Here is a 20,375-nt window from a genome sequence, read left to right as displayed (position 1 = left end):
AACTGTATTGGATGGCGTCATTTTGGTTTGTAGGAAGACTTTTATCGAAATGTAAATTCTGAAATAAATGTAAGTACGTTACCGATGCATGGAGGTCATTGCAGTGCTTGATCAAAATCTGCTTCGCCCGATTACCGGCAGTGAATGACAATTCAACACAACCATTTATGATCATATGTTTTAACAACATGTTTCAGGTTATGTCTTGTGAATGTGAATTTGGTTGGAATGTGATACAAATCACCGAGAAGTCAGATTCTAACTCCTGAGAGACCAACCTCAGTCGATGTGCTATGCCTTTAAATTCGTAACATTCGCCCAATGCGTGCTTCTCTTGTATTTTTAGACGCTCTCCGTATCAAAACGACAGTTGTCTCACCAGAGCGACCCTTTTTTCACCCCTTGATTTTGGACCCAAGCGAAGCAAAGGTCGCTATTGTGACACCTCCCCATTTCACAAACCTCGACCAGGTTTCCACAAAACGACGTTTGTATTAATATACTTTTATTTTAATCTTTGAATATAAAACAAAGGTTTGATAGTGTGCTACCAGTAATTTAGAAAATATATGAAAGATGTACCATACTTCAAAGCAGGAAACAGAAATATATAAAAGCATATTAGCATTTCTGTCAGTGAACGAAATTTGACTTCTTCTCGTAGTGGCCGTGAACATACAAATCTTGATGATGATGATAATGATGATGATGATGATGATAAATAAAGACCATTTTCTAGACAGACAGCTGTGTGACCCGGAGAGACGAGACAGTGTGACAACAAACTTACGACCCCGAAATGCAATATTCCCTGAACAGTTGTGTATTGTTGGTAGAGCATTGAAAACGTGTTACATTTCCCCAGTGTGTTGGCCTTCCAGATTCGCCCAGATCATGTTTCTCGGCTTCAATGAAGTGGAACACGTCTGAGATGTAGCTGACGTGTCATTGTTTACCCCAGCTTCATGTTCCCACTTAGGCAAGGAATAATTACAAAACAAGACTTAAAATAGTTTTGCGTTTGTGGAAGTATACACATAGAAACATTGTTTTTTTCAGTTTCAAAAGTGAATATTTCAAAGTGTTGCTTGTCTTAGACGTTTACTACTTTGGTGAAACCAAGAAACACGGATATGATGCAAACAAACCAAGCAGTATAATCCGAGCAAATTTGGGATTCCAATCAGATTCTGCCACGACCAAGGGAGGCAACTGCAGACAACTATGAACTAGTTCTATTCATAACGAGAGAAATTTACAAATCCATTTGATAAATGGCCGCGTTTATACAAGTTTGTGCTTGTGTCCAAATCTTGGGTTCTGAACAGTCGATTCTGGTCTTGTCGAAATCAGGAGAAGCAACAATACAGAAGCTGTTTAATATACCTTGTCTGATGTCTACCCCTACGTCAGCAACACTCCAGCTGTACCCTTGCATCATTGCAACCTGTTGTAAACATGAGTTTGATCCCCGCCGCTATGGTGTGATGGTATCAGGTCTGCCGGGTCCGACATTGTGACCACCCGATTCCCCATTTAGGGAAGTTTTTGCGATAAGAATGGGATTCTGGGGACTCCCCTGGGCACCAATGTGGTTCACGGTTGCGAGAGGGCCTGACGGAGGTTTAGGAATGTACATTGGCAATAGGTGACTGGGAAATGGGGTTCAGTGTCGTGATCAAGATTATTGGACCTACATATCGACATGCATGTACGTGTGTGTGTGTGGCTGTTTGTACTAGTCTGCACTGAGACAGTTTTTACAGTGCAATCTACCATGCATGTGTTTAACATGGGAACTCCATTTATTTTGGTATGACGCGGCCGGTGATCGAAGCCCCGACTTTCTGCTCTCCGGGCAGACGCTCTACTCACTGGACCAAGAAGGCGGTGTGTAGTGGCAATAGGGACTCCGACAATGACTGTTATCAGTGTAGTTAAGTTTGAAATCGAATGGTGGTCCATTCGTGTAAGGAGCAAAGTTGGGTTCATTTGGCGTTTCAGAAACCTTTGATCGTGGGCTCTATCCCAGATTCGCCCTCATTATGTTCCTAGGTTTGTCAGTAGAAGGCCCGTGCTCGTGGGTTTCACCAAAGTTGTAAACGCGTATGTCCTGCATCACTTCGGGCTTTCCTCCCACATCATATTGACACGCCATGGTATAACTGACACACTGTTCAAAACGGCGTAAAATCCAACTCATTCACTCACTACTCTGACGGATGCAGCCAACCAATACACCCACTCAATGAATGGACATTATTTAACAGTTAGGTTAACGCAATACTATAGTGTTGTTGTTTTATTTAAATCCCTCTTCTGTGTGTCTATTCACCTCATTGACAATCTTTTCCCCTTGACGTTAGTCTTTTCCATCCCTATTTTTGTTTACTGTGACTCCTTATAACTCGAGTTATTTATGTCCTGTCTTGCAGGGTCGGCGTTGATGATGGCACAGACGGGGCCACCGCCTATGAAGGCTGGGAGACTCTATGTCAACCCAGAGGAGGAGGATCAGATGGTAACACATTCATGTCAAGAGCACTTTAATGGAAGGAAACAAACAAACAATGTTTATGTCAAGGACACCAGACACATGTAACGTAATAGTATTACGATCTCTGACAAACTATTTTTGTGCTAGAATACACACCTGGAAACATAATGTGCCTGACGTTATCATATTGCCTCTTTAACATGTTAATGCGCGCATTCAAGAAAAACTTGCATTTTATAGATACAATTTCTGAGAGATGAGATATCAATACTTTTACAACGACAGAACAGAAGAATGACATTGTACGACAAAGAAATGATCACACAAGTGTGTTTTGGGATGTGTAAATATCCTGTATAAGGAATAAACACTCAGGTTTTGAGTTCGTCTCACTTTGGAATCGATACCTGGTATTTTAAACTTGGAAAATTGATACCTCATTTAAAAAAAATCAGACTCAAGCCAAGGTTCGCTAAATACAAAGTTTATTCCAAATATAGCATATGCACCATCCCAAAACACTCGCCTGATAACCTAATACACTGCCGGACAAAAGGAAGTATTCACTTGAAAATTCAAACTTCACTCTGCTCATTACTGTGTACTGTTTGTTTGTTTGTTAATTTGTTGTTTTACGCCGCACTCAGCAATATTCCAGCTATATGACGGCGGTCTGTAAATAATCGAGTCTGGACCAGCCAATCCAGTGATTGACATCGTGAGCATCGTTCCACGCAATTGGGATACGATGACAACTGTGTACTGTAAAATTGCGACCCTTGAGATGTCATGTGCAGGTACCTGTTGTGAGATATTCGTTGCCATGATGAATGTAAAATCGCCCAGGATACCCGTATCAAATACATCAACACCGAATAACAACTTCTTGTTTCACCACTTTCAAACATGGGTGTGTATTTTCTTTTGACCGGTTGTTCAGTACAGTGTATCATGTTATCTAGAAGAGTCAATATATGTACTCTGGACTGGTCTACTTTTGCCGCAACAAACCAACAACACCAGCACCCTGTTAAAATAAATAGCTCCAGTTTGTTTGCTTATGCGTTATCTGGGGATATGTTGCCGAGCCACATTGTGCACAAGTGTAGTCCCAAGACGACGCTAGTTACATATATACTCAACAACAAAAGTTCCTGTGACACCAATATTTTAGTGTATTTTTCAAACAAGTAAAGTTTGGTTTTTAATATTGTAGTACATGTATGGAATCAAGTCACAAAAACGCAAGCCCTATGCATTTCACTACCCAAGAATGGGTATAAAAACATGTGCGTTAACGGGATTCCATTTGCATTGTTTAGCATCGTGCTGACAACAACCACTCAGAAAAACAACAAAATTACGCAATTATTCAACATTACGAAATGCCACGCCTGTCCGAAAATGAGCGTCTGCGAGCCATGGGTATGCTTGAAGCAGGATCGAGTCAACGCGATGTTGCAAGACAATTTAACGTCCACAGAAACACCAATTGATGTTTATGGCAACGTTGGTAACAGACGAATGCAGTCAAAGACCATCCTCTGAGTGGCAGGCCACGCGTAACCATTAATCGACAAGATAATTGGATTCGAACAACACACATACGAAATAGATTCCAGCCAGCAACAGTGACTGCAAGAAGCATCCCTGGCCTCCGACGAATATCTTCACAAACCGTACGTCGTCGCCTAAGATGTGCAGGGATTGTCGCCAGAAGACCCGCCAGACGTCCCATTTTGACAGGAAACCACCGTCAAGCACGTCTACAGTGGTGCAGAAAGCGTCTACGCTGGACGGCCATGCAGTGGGCTCAAGCTCTATTCACTGACGAGTCTCGTTTTCACCTCAGCCCCAGCGATGGACGGATTCGAATGTACCGACGTCGAGGTGAACGTTACGTCAATCATTGTGTCATGGAAGAAGATCGGTTCGGGGGCGGCAGCGTTATGGTATGGGGTGGGATTACAGCAAGGCAGAGGACCCGTTTGATAGTGGTAGAGGGAAATCTCAATGGACAGCACTACCGCGACGAGATCATCGGCCCTGTTGTTCTACCGTTTTTGCGTTGTTATGGCCCAGGCATTACCTTTCAACAAAACAACGTGAATGTCATCCCCTGGTCGGTTCGCTCCCCTGATCTCTCACTAATCGAGCACACGTGGGATGAGATGGATCGGCGCCTTCGACGTCAACCACGTGTTCCACAGACACTCCAGGAACTTCGAAACATGCTCCAGCAGATATGGACAGATATCCCACAGGACTTTGTGCGAGGCTTGGTCCATTCCATGAGACGAAGATGTGTTGCTTGTATCGCAAACAGAGGTGGACACACACGCTATTGATTTGTAAATTGACATTTTGACATGTTCGTGGTTTTTTTTATGAAATAACGGATTTTCTGAAGTCAGTATGGCAAATTAAACCATTTGAACACTAACAGGAGTCTTTTATCTGTTCCAAACCGAAATTGTTTCAGATTTGGTGAAAAACATAAACATAGCATTAAATCTTATTCAATGTCACAGGAACTTTTGTTGTTCAGTATATCTATGCTCACACTCAGCTCACCACAGTGGTGTATAGTTTATCTCTGCCATCATGGTGCGGAATCCACATTGAACAGGATTCATCAGAAACTATCACATTACACAAAAGAACCTTGCCGCGACCGTCGCCCTTGCTGAGTGATATCGAAACTGTATTTTACCGTCTATTTTTTCTATTAAAATGAGGTTTTTTTCTCAAATCGGACGTGATGTTGTACGAACTATATATTTGCGGAGATCAATCGGTATGCGGTTTACAGTAAATCTTTCAATATCACTAGGCCATTGCTGCCCGAAGTATTATATAGGTAAAGGAATAAGCCGAGTGCAGCCGTAGGCTTGCTCACATTGTTCAATACGTTATCTTTGACTGTGTCCCTTCATTACGTGAGGTTAGAGACAGTGGTGACATGCTCGTAATCCACCTATCCTTGTTTTCAGCCAGACGTAGTCATATGTTCAATGTGTCTCAGTCTATGAGTTGCATAACGTAGAACAGATTTCTGTTGACACGAAATGTTAATGATCGTCCTAAGGAACCGACCACTTCATATTTTTGGGACCTCGGATTTTATTTTTTTAAATAATTATGCTTCAGACTGTAAAGAAAAAGAGATATTTCTGCCTCAAAAAAACATTGATGCAAGATGTTTTCCTCCCAAAATAATATTTAGGCTCATAGATTTAACCTTGTTTTGCAGCTGAAGCTGAAAAAATGATATCCAAACAAAATCCTAGCGCTGCATGCAGCTAATTCGCCTGCTCAGTGATCGCCTGTTGTACTACCGTTACCAAACCGTCACATTCTAGCCAGTGTTTAGAGCGTAGAAGCTGGGGGAATCGCCGATGGTCTCGTGTAAAGCTTTCAGATGTTCCAGATTCTCTCTTGACTCCCTTGATAGGCATTGCCGTGCCAACGAACGTCAACGTGAGGCAACATCACAGATTTAGGGGTGGGTCGGTAATGCTTTGGGTCAGGATTACTATGGCGGCCAGAACGCCACTGCACATTGTCCTCAGAAGGGTCATTGGACAGTACTATCGATAGAACATACTGGTGCCAATAGCAGTGGCGTTTGCGCGCCATGCTGGCCCACAGTTTGTACTTCAAGACGATAAGACATACCCACCGTGCACGAATCGTAACTGACTACTTCCGGCAGCGAACATCGCAGTACCAAACTCAGTACTTTACTTTGTAAAATGTCCTCACTCACTCACTGTCACAGGAAATCTCCGGGTTTAGGCCCCATACACTGAAAACAGCTGTCGTGTGGTTCTTCATCATCATCACGGTCGGGCTGCTGCGACTCTTCTTCTACTGGCTGCCACATCTGTTTATAAAGGCCACCCACTCCAGGTGCTCACTGGCCGAGGCTACAACAGTGTTACTGAAGGTAAGGCCACCCACTCTAGGTGCTCACTGGCCGAGGCTACAACAGTGTTACTGAAGGTAAGGCCACCCACTCCAGGTGCTCACTGGCCGAGGCTACAACAGTGTTACTGAAGGTAAGGCCACCCACTCTAGGTGCTCACTGGCCGAGGCTACAACAGTGTTACTGAAGGTAAGGTCACCCACTCCAGGTGCTCGCTGGCCGAGGCTACAACAGTGTTACTGAAGGTAAGGCCACCCACTCCAGGTGCTCGCTGGCCGAGGCTACAACAGTGTTACTGAAGGTAAGGCCACCCACTCCAGGTGCTCACTGGCCGAGGCTACAACAGTGTTACTGAAGGTAAGGCCACCCACTCCAGGTGCTCACTGGCCGAGGCTACAACAGTGTTACTGAAGGTAAGGCCACCCACTCTAGGTGCTCACTGGCCGAGGCTACAACAGTGTTACTGAAGGTAAGGTCACCCACTCCAGGTGCTCGCTGGCCGAGGCTACAACAGTGTTACTGAAGGTAAGGTCAGCCAATCCAGGTGCTCACTGGCCGAGGCTACAACAGTGTTACTGAAGGTAAGGCCACCCACTCCAGGTGCTCACTGGCCGAGGCTACAACAGTGTTACTGAAGGTAAGGCCACCCACTCCAGGTGCTCACTGGCCGAGGCTACAACAGTGTTACTGAAGGTAAGGCCACCCACTCCAGGTGCTCACTGGCCGAGGCTACAACAGCGTTACTGAAGGTAAGGTCAGCCACTCCAGGTGCTCACTGGCCGAGGCTACAACAGTGTTACTGAAGGTAAGGTCAGCCAATCCAGGTGCTCACTGGCCGAGGCTACAACAGTGTTACTGAAGGTAAGGTCAGCCAATCCAGGTGCTCACTGGCCGAGGCTACAACAGCGTTACTGAAGGTAAGGTCAGCCAATCCAGGTGCTCACTGGCCGAGGCTACAACAGTGTTACTGAAGGTAAGGTCAGCCAATCCAGGTGCTCACTGGCCGAGGCTACAACAGTGTTACTGAAGGTAAGGTCAGCCAATCCAGGTGCTCACTGGCCGAGGCTACAACAGTGTTACTGAAGGTAAGGCCACCCACTCCAGGTGCTCACTGGCCGAGGCTACAACAGTGTTACTGAAGGTAAGGCCACCCACTCCAGGTGCTCACTGGCCGAGGCTACAACAGTGTTACTGAAGGCAAGGCAAATCACTTCGATAGCTTTTAGACAGATATCGTTACTTAGTGTATGGATATCTTGTGAAGGTGACTTTTAGTTGTACATAATTGAGGCGTTGTAAAGTCTTTAATTTTGTCCTTTTCTTTCAGGACCAGTGGAAGCAATGGTTCAACTCCACAGTGAAAACGGAGTAAGTGTCACAGCTTACAATGGTCATACATGACCCAACACCACAATATCATGTTCCCAGATTACGCAGTCGAATTTATAGCACTTAAAATAACGTCCTTAAAAATCCACATTTTTTGTTTGTATTGTTTCTTTGGCCCGGGAGGTGCATTTCATAAACCCAGTCGCCAAAGAACGAGATGCACGTGCCAAACGCACAGGGGCATATTTCACGAGCATCACCCAGGGGCGACACACACAGCGTTTTTCCAAATAAGCACAGACGTTTTGAATATCTCTTTTCAATACGGAAATCAAAACAAAGTTGTGTAAAACTTGCTAGGGTTCTTTGAATGTTGGTCATGGTTTAAAACCCACATTGGTGTGGCAATGCAACCTATTTCACGTCTTTTGTCAATAATAGCATAATGAAGATCAATGCGTCAAATGAATGATCCGTAATTCTTTCAAACGTGTTCAAATGTGTGAATGAAGTCATGTACGCCATCCACCAGAGAGCAGACTGTGCCATTCAAGAACTCACAGACCGTGCATCAATCACAAACCTCCAACGAATCTGCCAAGGTGAGATGTGACTACTCGTGATTTATCCAGAGTGTTATCCCGAGTTGTATGGACCGATTTAGCATCAACTGTAGCCTCGGAGAGACAAAAACATTTGATAATGCAACACGAATTTCTTTTTCGTAATACGATCTATATATGTTCGATCTCGTATGGTCCAAAACTTGAGCCAATATATACTACTCAAATGAAGTTAAAGAACTCATATTTTCATATGACTACAAAAATACTGGTATGAAAAAGCACCTGCTTCATATAAAGTGGTGCCATTGTTCCATTATTGAAAACAACAACGTAATAGTTGATCATTCATCTTATCAATGTTTTATCATAACATTTTAATTCACAAAACCCATTCCGTGTAACAAGCGACAAAACGACACGCTCTAAAAGTTGGTTGCAGCAACTCAATTAACAATGTCAATAAGTGTGTGCCCCCTATTTGAGATGAACAGGTGAGGCAGCGGCGACAATTTATTTGAGCTAAAATGTGTAAGGGCAGTGTTACGGCTGTGTACTGTCTTCGCTACGGCTGATGACAAGGCTGTGTTCCCGCCACTGTTACGGTTCTTTATGCGTTTTTTTCGTGCTAGCTTTGGGCGTTCACTGTGACTTTTCTATTTCTCTTTCAGCAGAGAGATGGTCTGATACGGTACTTTATTTGTAAGAAAATCAAGTACATATGGGACAAAGAAATGAAAGAATTTACCCGACTGAGGTGAGATGTCTTTCCAATTACTTTAATATCGAAAACTACATCGAAAGACTGTCTTTTAATACCTTGAAGCAATTGAATGTATAGCATCCTAATTAACCTTTTCTTTATTTAATGTTATTCTGAAAACATCATTTCAGTGTTTGCCTGGGGATGTAAATCATGTGCACAGCCATAGAGTCACGTCGTGGCTGAGCTAGCGTGGTTTCCTACCCATACACGACCCGTGAAGATCTGGGTTACAATAGGTCTTTGGCAAACAATGCTTGTCGTCAGAGGCGAGTAACGGGCTCGAGTGGTCGTGCTGGTTGACTTGGTTGCTGCATGTAATCGTATTCCAACTGTATACATCGATGTCCATGATGTCAATTACAGGATTGTCTGGTCCATACTCGAATATTTACAGACCGAAATCATTTACCTGTGCGGCGTTAAACAACAAACAAAGTTTATTCAATGTTTTTTTGTCTTCTGAAAATACTGTTTTTGTTTTGGCCTAGTGTCGCCCCCCGGTTGGGCTACCGTTGTTTCATACCCAACACACTAAAACTGTCAGTCATGGTATAGCTGAACCAGACTATCATGTCTTCTGACGTTGTAAGTGCTAAGGTTGATCTTACGTTCCGAATCTCACGATGCAGACTGTATTGTCAGGATCTGCTGGTCGTAGGTTCGAGTCCCAGATTATGACCCTGGGTCTGTCAGTTCCATACCCGTTTGTTCAAACAACGACTGTGACCCAATGGGCTTTCTTCGCGCGCCTAACTGACACCACGTGATATACTACTGAAAAGAAGTTGAAGAACACCAGCTTCTTTCATATGCCTTTTGTTAATCTGTCATGCCATAAATATATAAATCAGGTGTTCTTTAATTCCATTTGAGTACGATATATCTGAACTGATGGTCAAAGCAGTGTTAAAGTAAATCATTCATTCAGTTTTCATAGCTTGTTTGAATTGTTTGCCTAAATCCAACTCATGCCTGTCACTCATACAGCGCCTGTCCGCGGGGATCCGGGTTAGAATTGGTCCCCAGCAACCTACTTGTGTCATAAGAGGCGACTAATGGATCGGTGATCTGGATGACTGCGTGTCATCGTACCCGACGGCGTGGAACGTGCTCACTTTATCAATCACCGGTTTGTCTGGGGCAGATTCGAGGAGTTACAGGCCGCTGTCGTGTTGCTGGAATATTGCTCAATACAGCGTTCATTAACAAACAAACCAAACACGCACTAGGTGCTATAAGCTTGACTCGCTCCTCTTGTTACAGGGGGTTTGACAAGGACAGGGCTTGTTCGTTCTTCTACCAACAAACAGGCCTTGCGTATGATGAGCAAAGAAAGAGGTATGGTAATTTCGAACATGAAAGCTCAAAACAGTTTAATATCATCAGAACAGATCTCACTGTCATTGATTTTATCACTCGATATTATCCAGGTCAATCCATATGAGAATCTCCTTCCGGAGGCTATCAATAGGATACGCCCATTGCCCATCTATATGTACATCGGCTCGACTCGACGACGCTTGCAATAATTGTTATGTGTACATACTGAAGCAGATAAGAAACGCATCATGTATTCTGTAAAAAGTTTTGTGACCAAAGGACGATCATAAGCCAGGGAGCACGGGTGGCCCAGTCGTGTGAGGCGCCGCAATTCGCTGTGCAGAGTTGCGTCCCTTGGGCACGCCGGAAAGATGACCAATAATCGTGGGTTTGACTCCCGGTTCGCTCCGATTATGTTTCTACGTTTGTCAGCACCATGCCCGTGTCCGTGTGTTTCCCGAAAGTGGTTAGCGGGTAAGACCTGCATCACTTCGGGCCTACCTCCAACATGAAGATGTCACGCCGAAGAAAACAGGAATAGTGTTCAAAGCGCCGTTACAACCAGCTTACTCACTCACTTATATGGAGGATATTGTGATGTTTTCAGCTTGGTGAGGCGAAATGGAGCTTAACGTTGCGTTCACGATTATTTCACATATACATATGTATAGTGTATGTGTGTAAGTAAGTGAGTATGGCTTTACGCCGCTTTATCACGCAATATCACGGCGGACACGAGAAATGGGCTTCACACATTGTACCTATGCCGGGATGAGAACCCGGGTCTTCGGCGTGACGAGCGAACGCTTTAACCACTAGGCTACCCGACCGCCCCTATTTTGCGTATGTGTATGTGGCTGCTTCTACAAGTTTATTATTCTACAAGGATTATTCCGGTTTTATAGTGCTAACCCACCGACATACCATGCCACAGTTTAACATGTATACCCCACTCAAACACAGTATACAAACTCCTAGCCGATCAGTCCTTGTTTTTAATCCCCTTAATGCCGAGCTCTAGGCAGGGAAACAACAAGTATCATCTTTTAACGTCTTTGCGTATGACGCAGTCGGTGATCGACCTTGCGGACACTAGACACTCTCCGGGCACTAGACCATAAAGTCTTTTCAGCTTGGAATACTTGCGTTGTTGTTTCTGTTATGATACACTAAGTACTTTCGCCTTTATGTTGAACGAGTGTGTGTGTTTTTTTCAGGCAAGTTCTATATGGTATCAACTCTATTCGAGTCCACGTGGCACCGATTATCAAGATATTGTTCAAAGAGGTAAGTCAGTGTCCATGGTCGCAAGGACATGACAGCTTGAGCCGTCGGTAACGTCATGTTCAATTATCAGCGGCAGCATCGTCACAATTGTCATCATCTCCACCATCGTCGTTCTTGTCACGATTTTTTTCAGCAGCGGTAGCAACAGCAATATCGTCGTTATTTCATTATCCAAACCACATCTTCCTCGACATCGTAACTGTCAGTATTATCAGAACCAGCAACACTAGGATCAGTGTCGTTGTCATCATTTCATTATCAACATCTACATCTCCGTTTCTATCACCAGTAACACCAGCGACGTTGTCACTGCCATCATCATCGTGGTCGTCGTGTCATTAGTATCCTAATCTACAACCTCTACCCTCCACCGACACAGGTGTTGTCCCCCTTCTACGTGTTCCAAGTGTTCAGTGTCTCTGTGTGGTTCGCTGACGATTACACCATCTACGCTAGCTGCATTGTCTTCATCTCTGGCCTCTCCATAATCATCACCATCTACCAGACGAGGAAGGTAAGCACTCTTCACGTCGTTATCATCGTCGTCATAATCATCATCATCATCATCGTCGTCTTCGTCGTCGAGGCGCTAAAGGTAAACATGGAGTTTGAACCGCCCGTTTAAAATCACGGCAAAAAAAACCGGATTACGTTTCTAGGTGTTTCAGTCTCATATACCTGTACAAAGTAGAAAATGTATGAGATATCCATCACTTCCGGCTTTCCTTCCACAATAAGCTGACACGTCATGATATAAGTGAAACACTGTTGAAAGCGGCGTTAAGCCAAACTCACTTACTCACTTACTATTGGGTTGCAGGGGCTGGGGCAGAGCCAAGTGCTGGAATATTGCTAAAAGCGGTGTAAAACTATATTCACTCACTGTTGTGTTCCAGATGCAGAGGGCGCTCCGCAGTACCATCACTTCCTCCACCATCGTCACCGTGTGTCGTGGCGGGGACGGTAAGTACAATCAGCGCTACCTATCGTCAGCTCCGGACATTATCAGTTCAAAGACATGTCTGACATCAGGTCCTTGTACCAAACTTCGATATCAATATGTTTATGCCAAGGGATAACATTAGTATTTCAGACGTTTATCAACAGGGTGTGATGAAAAATGTGCAAAATAAAATTCACATTGAGAACTAAAAAAACAGATATGGATATATCACCTCATATTCTATATCAGTATAAAAATGATCTCTTCTTCAACGTGTTATTATTCGAGAAAATGGTTCAATAATATTAGATCAAACTGTTATATTCGTATTTCAGTGTACGAAGACATATCGTCAGATGACCTCGTGCCTGGTGACGTCATAGAGGTGCCCCGGCACGGCTGCATGATGCAGTGTGACGCCGTCCTCGTCAGCGGCAACTGCATCGTCAATGAGAGCATGCTGACAGGTAGTATACAGAAACTGCTGTAAGACAGTAACAGTACTGTTACATGTTACAGGCAACAGTGTCACAGGTGCCAAGATAAGGGGCACATTGTTACAGCTTCCAGAGTAGAGGACACATTGTTAGATGTAACAGTGTTGGGGCACAGTGTAACAGGTTAGAGTGTTTCGGGGCACAGTAGGTTTGGTTTTAGGTATATTCACACTAGTTTAGTTACTAGTATGTCAGGGCGTGTCAGTTTGACGTAGGTGCAAAATCACTTTGGACGAAGACATCTATCACTTTGATGAAACCCACGAGCAAGGGATTAGCGCTGACAAACCAAGTAGTATAGCTGAGCTGAATATTGGATTCGAACACGCCTCGCTACTTCGCTGGTACGAATCCTTGTACGAAGACCTCGCTGGTACGATCCTTGTACGAAGACCTCGCTTGTACGAATCCTTGTACGAAGACCTCGCTAGTACGAATCCATGTGCGAATCCTTCACCCCGAACATCCACTGTCCAGATGAATATTTTTATACGGTCTGTACTAGTTCTGTAATATTCTGTGATTCGTTGATACGGAAATGTGTCGGTCACATGATTTCATCGGGTTCGATATTGTCCTTTTAGACAAGGTTTGATATACAGCCCCCATGTTTCTGTGATTTGTGCCCAGGCGAGAGTGTGCCCGTGACCAAGACGCCCCTCCCCAACCCCCTGCACGCCTCAAGCCAGGAAGCCATGTTTGACATCAAGAAGCACTCCCGACATATCCTCTTCTGTGGTACTCACGTCATCCAGACTCGCTACTACGGCAGCCATAAAGTCAACGCCGTCGTCCTCAGAAGCGGTAAGAAGAGAACCAAATGCATAGGGAAAGAAACGATGTTACAAAGGCGTATCTTCATATGAAATGATCGCGGAAGTTAGATCATATCCGTTTCTGTACACATATTCGGTCATTGTGTTTCCTACTCTATTTACGTTTGTTTCAAACATCCCAGCTTTTGGTCCTGTGCTGCATGCCTGTTAGACATGAACTTTTACCATTGAGTTACGCAAGACTTGCTTCAAAATAATGAGTTCTGTCCCTGTTTTCTAGGCTTCCTGACAGCGAAGGGCGAGTTGGTTCGCTCTATCATGTTCCCAAAGCCAGTGGACTTCAAGTTCAACAGAGACACCTATTGGTTCATCGGTATCCTTGCCTTCCTCGCATCACTTGGCTTCATATACACATTAATATTGATGGTGAGTGTTGGGTCACGCCAAACTATATTTGTGTTTCGGATATTTGCTTTCGAAAAGCCACACTGACAACATTTAAAGTTTTCAAATCTCTAACCCATTTCAACCATGTCCAGCGAAAAAAATACATTTTGTATTTGGGTGAAATTTTCCATATTTTCTCGAGCAAATTATGTTTTAAAACAATTCCCGGAATCCCCACTAATCAATTTACATCTGTGACCCATGGACAGATGCGCCTTAGACCACTGGACCACCCGTGCTTCACAATCATCACAAAACAGTCATATTAAGGTGTGTGTGTGTGTGGTGTAGGTGAGGAACGGCGACACTGTGAGCGACATCATCATCCGGACTCTGGATCTACTGACGATAACGGTCCCCCCAGCCCTTCCTGCCGCCCTCAGCGTTGGCATCGTTTTCGCCCAGCAGCGGCTGAAGAAGGCCGGCATCTTCTGCATCAGCCCTCGAGGCATCAACATCTGCGGCACTATCAACGTTGTCTGCTTCGACAAGGTCAGTTTACTGAACAGCGTGCATGTTATTTAACTTTCGGGCACGGGGGGAGCCCAGTCGTCTAAGGTGCCGCAATTCGATGTGCAGAGTTGCGTCCCTTGGGCACGCCAGAAACCTATGATTGTGGGTTCGAATCCCGGTTCGCCCCTATTATGTTTCTAGGTTTGTCAGCACCATACCCGTGCTCGTGGGTTTCGCCGAAGTGGTAAACGTCTGACACCTGCATCATTTCGGGCTTTCCTCCCACAATAAGCTGACACGCCGCGATATAACTGGAATATTGTTAAAAGTGGCGTTAAACCCAACTCACTCACTCACTCACTCACTCACTCGTTTTAACATATTCATATCACTGTTTGGTGTTTCGATTCGTCAAGAATCTCAGCGAAATTGCAGTCCACATGTTATTGTCCCATCCTGCGTGCATTAGTGAGAGAGTGTGATTTTACTCCGCTCGAATATATTTTCCTGTTGTGTTAATAAAATTTGAAAATCAAGTCATTGGCCCTTCATATTATATCCATGTATAGTTGGTCTGGGTGTTAAACTGGGTGCCATGCTACCTCGATCGACGAGCACTATAAAACCGGCTTCAGAACATACACACACATGCACGCACATCGCAACAATCTTGAACACACACACAAGTGCATGCACTTCGCTGTTTTACATGCAATAATCTTGAACGCGACCTTAACCCCATTTCACATGTGAGTGAGTGAGTACTTTTACGCTGATTTTAACAATATTCCAGCAATATCACAGAAGGTACACCAGAAATCGGCTACACCCATGTGGGGAATTGAACCCTGGTCTTCGGCGTGTCGAACGAACGCTTTACCCACTGGGCTAGTCTGGGATACCTGCCATTGTTATTTTGATGTTTGTTTTCAGACAGGGACCTTGACGGAGGATGGGATGAAAATGATGGCCGTGGCACCTTCCCCTAAAGGAGTGTAAGCAGTGAATTGGACATCATCTGACGCCGTGGGCCCATTGGGATGCCGGGGAAGAATAGGTCCCCATCACCCAATGTTTGTCACAAGAGACGATTTAAATGAGGATCGGATGGTTACAATATGTGACTGGTCATACCCCAACCGTATTGACCTGCTGATTGGAACCCGGTGGTCATTATGTGTGACCTTTCATTGTTCCCCAACATTATTGACCGTTACTCATGCTATCAGCCACTGGTTTGCCTGGCCCATAAGCGATTATTTACAGGCCGTAGATTTAAGGGGAGTAGCGTATGGTATCATGCTCGCTGAGCCTTGGAAAAAAATACCAAACTCTTCAAAACAAACTTCCCCTTAATGCGACCGGGTTCGAGAGCGGAAGTGTTAACTGAAACAAACACTGTTGTGGGTTTCATGCAAAATGCAATCAAACTGCTAAAACTCGTCCTGTTTTTCTGGAATTTATCGAAAAAAATAAATTGTCCCCGATAATTCTTGAAAATAATAATTATGCTTCAAACTGGTGAAAATAAAGGAAAATTGCCTGCAACAAAAAATACATTGTTGCAAGGTGTTTTTCTTTTTTAGGAAATGGTCAGTCCCTCAATAGTATATTCAGTAGAAGTATATGAACCCCCCTGAAAACTATATTGAGTGATTTGTAAACGTTTTCCACTTTTCTTTAATTATGTCTTGGCCCAAGAAGGGTCCTCCTCATTTTTGATCAACTGGTATCAGATCAAGGAATCGAGAGCCCCTTTAAATGAAAACAATGATGTGTCCCTTGGAGCGGGTCGTCAAGTGCCATGCCTCAATATTAGAAGCAGTGTGTATTTTTCATATTATGTTTTTATAAGATAAGATGAACCATGCGATAAACTTGGTATCATAATAAATACATGAATGTAATCTCTGCTTGCTCATAGATATAAATATAAATCCACTGATGCTTTAGAGGAGGGGGGTGTCGAATCTATATAGAGTCGCATTTTTGACTAGGGGCCAGCGGTCGCATTCTTTTGTAGACGCATTAATTTCACCATTCACAGTAGTTGAGTAACGTTCCCACTGTATTTAAATAGGGGTTTCTTGATGTGTGAGTGACTCTGTTGACACGGTTAGAATTGGTCTTCAGCAACCCATGCTCTCGTAAAAGGCAACTTACGGGGCTGGGTGATCAGGCTCCCTGGCTTGGTAGATGCATGTCACCGTGTCCACATTACGTACGTCGATGCTCATGGTATCAATCACTGTAGCTAGAAAATTGCTGAGTGCGGCGTAAAACAACAAACTCACAACACGACTGGTTTCATTGTCCTCCAAACTGTCAGTACACTTGTCCCCAATTGGCTTCTACTGATACAGCGTAAACTGCAGGAGTTTAATACCCACACGTGTCCCTTTCCACAGGTTCGAACACGAAATCCGTAATATGAACAGGTTACACAATCAGCTGATCATCAGTGCCATGGCAACATGCCACTCCCTCACCATTATAGACGGTCACGTGACTGGGGACCCCCTGGATCTCATCATGTTTGAGGCTGTTGATTGGGTGAGTTCCTCCCACGGTGCCAACAGGTTTCTGAATCACCAGTAGACATCCTTGGGTTTGATGAAAGTGACTTGTTGGGGATTTTAGGAACGCTTCAAGCAATTGCTGTTTTGTGACCCACGATTACTCCCCTTGTGCTGTATTTGCGATAACGTGGGGTAAATGGCTTGGTGGGTCACTGGGTGCAGAGGCATGTCCTGAATGCATCCCACAACATAGTGTGTCGGTGAGGTTTAACATGATTTTAGTTATACTTTGTGTATGTGTGCTTACACAAGCACTAACACTCAATTATCCACACACTCATACAGCTTCTCATTCACTCATTCACTCATCAACACACACGCACACACACATACGCACGCACGCGTACTTACACTTTCATGCTCACTCACGCTCACTTACTCATCCACACTCACTCTTCCGTCTGTTCCCTCGCTCATCCATTCACACAATCACTCAACACACTCACTCATACACACACTTATCCGCGCAATCACTCTCATCCACACACACACCCATTCACTCACTCACTCATTCACACACTCACTCATTCACACACTCACTCATCCACACACAAACCCTCATCAACACACCAACACGCTCACACACCCACACACACACACCCTCATCCACACACACACCGTCATCAACACAAATCCTCATCCACACACACTCACTCATCCACACACATACACTCATCCACACACTCACACACTCATCAACACACACATCCTCATCCCCACACACACTAATCCACACACACACCCTCTTCCACACACACTCACTCATACACACAGATTCATCCACACACTCATAAACACAGGTTCATCCACACACTCATCCACACACACACTAATCCACACATGCACACACTCGTCAACACACGCACACACTCATCAACACACATACATCCACAAACTCACTCATCCATCCACACACTCACTCATCAACACACACACACACACACACACTCATACAAACTCATCCACACACACTCACTCACCCATACACTCACTCATCCATACACTTACACGCTCATACACACAAACTTATTCACACACTCTCTCATCCACTCGCACTCACTCACCCACACACTCATCCACACACACATCAATACACTCTTTCTCACTCACCCATCCACCTACTCACTCCGTGTTTCAGGTATTGGAGGAGCCGGGTGAGGAGGAGACGAGGTTCGACATGATTGTGCCGACTATTGTACATCCTCGCGTAAGGGGAGGCAATCAGGTAAGTTCAGCGTTCACTGTACATTCACCTGGGCATCTCTGACCCAGACCGACCTGGGAGCAAAGTCTTGAAGATTATAATCTCCATTGTCTTTAGTGATGTTTCCGTACCTCGGGCGTATCAAGGGAGATGTGCCACTGTTTCTATTAAAAAAACTGAAATATTTTTTTCTAAACTATTGATATACTGATGGACAAAACGAAAGTAACGTAGAGCAAGAGAGAATAAGAAAGTTTACTTTGTGTTCAAGTAAGATTTACACAAAAGTGTTGGTATTGGCCCCATGGGTGTATCACGACATGGCCCATAAATATCAACTTATGTTTGGCTTACATATTGTGTCGTGTCAAACACATATTCACGTTGTATCTGTTCCCTTATTTCTTCCCATCAGTATACATTGAAATTTCAGCCAATGGGAGAGGACATCGGTGTGGTGAGACAGTTCACCTTCTCCTCCAGCCTGCAGAGAATGTCGGTCATCACACGCAACCTGGGTGCCAACAACTTTGACCTGTTTGTGAAGGGAGCACCCGAGATGATCACAAGTCTCTCCAAGGCTGAAACGGGTACAGGGCTGGAATAACTTTAATAATTAAAATTCTAAAAATATACATGCAAGAGTTTATCATTTACTGACAAATTCTTGTTAAAAGTTGTCTTAAGGATTAATTTATTAATTTTGATATTTCCTTTGTGTGCTTTTATTGACATAGAAATTGCGCATTTATACATATAGGTAAGCTGAGAACTATTCCATTTCGAAAACATTAACAAGAAAGAATTTGATTCAATTTATTTAAACATGTCTACAATCATGAAATTCTTTCTTTCTGTCGCACACTTAAGCTAACCTAGCACAAAGACAGTTCCGTGAAGAGACTAATCTGACAATCTTTGCGCTAAGACAGCCTCGCCTGTATTTTGCTTCAGTACCAGGGGACTTCCATGATGTACTGATGGCGTACACACAGCATGGCTACCGGGTCATCGCTCTGGCCTGGAAGGCCCTGCCACAGAAACTCAACTATGCCAAACTCCAGAGAATAACACGGTAATAACTTCAACTATAGCCACATGGCACTACCATATTACTGCCCTGTAATGTAATTGTTTGTCAACAAATTGGGTACACTTAGGGATTGACCATTTGATAGTCTTGGGGGTAACTGGGATCATGAGATCGCTGGCTCTTTAACCACGAAGGTTTCTCTTCTCCTTGTAGGGAGCAGGTGGAGAAGGATCTCAACTTCCTGGGGCTGCTGGTGATGGAGAACTGCCTGAAGCCAGAGACCACCCCTGTCATCCAGACGCTCCGGGAGGCTGCTATCAGAAACATCATGGTCACAGGTAGGTGCAGCCAGATGAACCCTGTCATCCAGATGCTCCGGGAGGCGGCCATCAGAAACATCATGGTCACAGGTAGTTTCAGCCAGATGAACCCTGTCATCCAGATGCCCCGGGAGGCTGCCATCAGAAACATCATGGTCACAGGTAGGTGCAGCCAGATGAACCCTGTCATCCAGACACTACTTGAGGCGCCATCAGAAACATCATGGTCACAGGTAGGTGCAGCCAGACGAACCCTGTCATCCAGACGCTCCGGGAGGCCGCCATCAGAAACATGTCTACAAGCCTTTTATCTACAGTACGTACGCACTTCCGTACAGTAGAAAGTCCGATCATTCGTCCACTTTTTTCGGGAATGGACAGATGGGGCGAGGGGCGAGGTGCATGATTATTGCACTCATCTGGCGACGTGGGA

General features: G+C 44.4%; 1 protein-coding gene across 3 annotated transcripts in view; it reads left to right on the top strand.

The window, feature by feature from the left end:
- Positions 1-306: 306 nt before the first annotated feature.
- Positions 307-20,375, top strand: part of LOC124152339 (polyamine-transporting ATPase 13A3-like) — a 38,240-nt gene continuing 18,171 nt past the window's right edge. For 2 of the 3 annotated variants that reach the window (XM_048394100.1, XM_046525244.2), the window contains exons 1-20: positions 307-487; positions 2,436-2,521; positions 6,279-6,446; positions 7,753-7,793; positions 8,287-8,356; positions 8,989-9,074; positions 10,347-10,421; positions 11,621-11,690; positions 12,070-12,204; positions 12,587-12,653; positions 12,969-13,100; positions 13,761-13,934; positions 14,187-14,332; positions 14,645-14,845; positions 15,740-15,801; positions 17,215-17,359; positions 18,524-18,610; positions 19,023-19,179; positions 19,544-19,664; positions 19,836-20,032. In XM_048394100.1, coding sequence (XP_048250057.1) covers positions 322-487; positions 2,436-2,521; positions 6,279-6,446; positions 7,753-7,793; positions 8,287-8,356; positions 8,989-9,074; positions 10,347-10,421; positions 11,621-11,690; positions 12,070-12,204; positions 12,587-12,653; positions 12,969-13,100; positions 13,761-13,934; positions 14,187-14,332; positions 14,645-14,845; positions 15,740-15,801; positions 17,215-17,359; positions 18,524-18,610; positions 19,023-19,179; positions 19,544-19,664; positions 19,836-20,032 — 2,386 coding nt within the window. In that variant the 5' untranslated portion in view covers positions 307-321. The remainder of the gene's footprint in view (positions 488-2,435; positions 2,522-6,278; positions 6,447-7,752; positions 7,794-8,286; positions 8,357-8,988; positions 9,075-10,346; positions 10,422-11,620; positions 11,691-12,069; positions 12,205-12,586; positions 12,654-12,968; positions 13,101-13,760; positions 13,935-14,186; positions 14,333-14,644; positions 14,846-15,739; positions 15,802-17,214; positions 17,360-18,523; positions 18,611-19,022; positions 19,180-19,543; positions 19,665-19,835; positions 20,033-20,375) is intronic. The other variant, XM_046525245.2, reaches the window with a different exon arrangement.

This window comes from Haliotis rufescens, unplaced genomic scaffold, assembly GCF_023055435.1.
Source record: "Haliotis rufescens isolate VD_foot unplaced genomic scaffold, xgHalRufe1.0.p SCAF_13, whole genome shotgun sequence".
In the NCBI taxonomy this organism is placed as follows: Eukaryota; Metazoa; Mollusca; class Gastropoda; order Lepetellida; family Haliotidae; genus Haliotis; species Haliotis rufescens.
The sequence above is the reverse complement of the archived record's forward strand: the minus strand, read 5'-3'. Positions and strand labels throughout refer to the sequence as shown.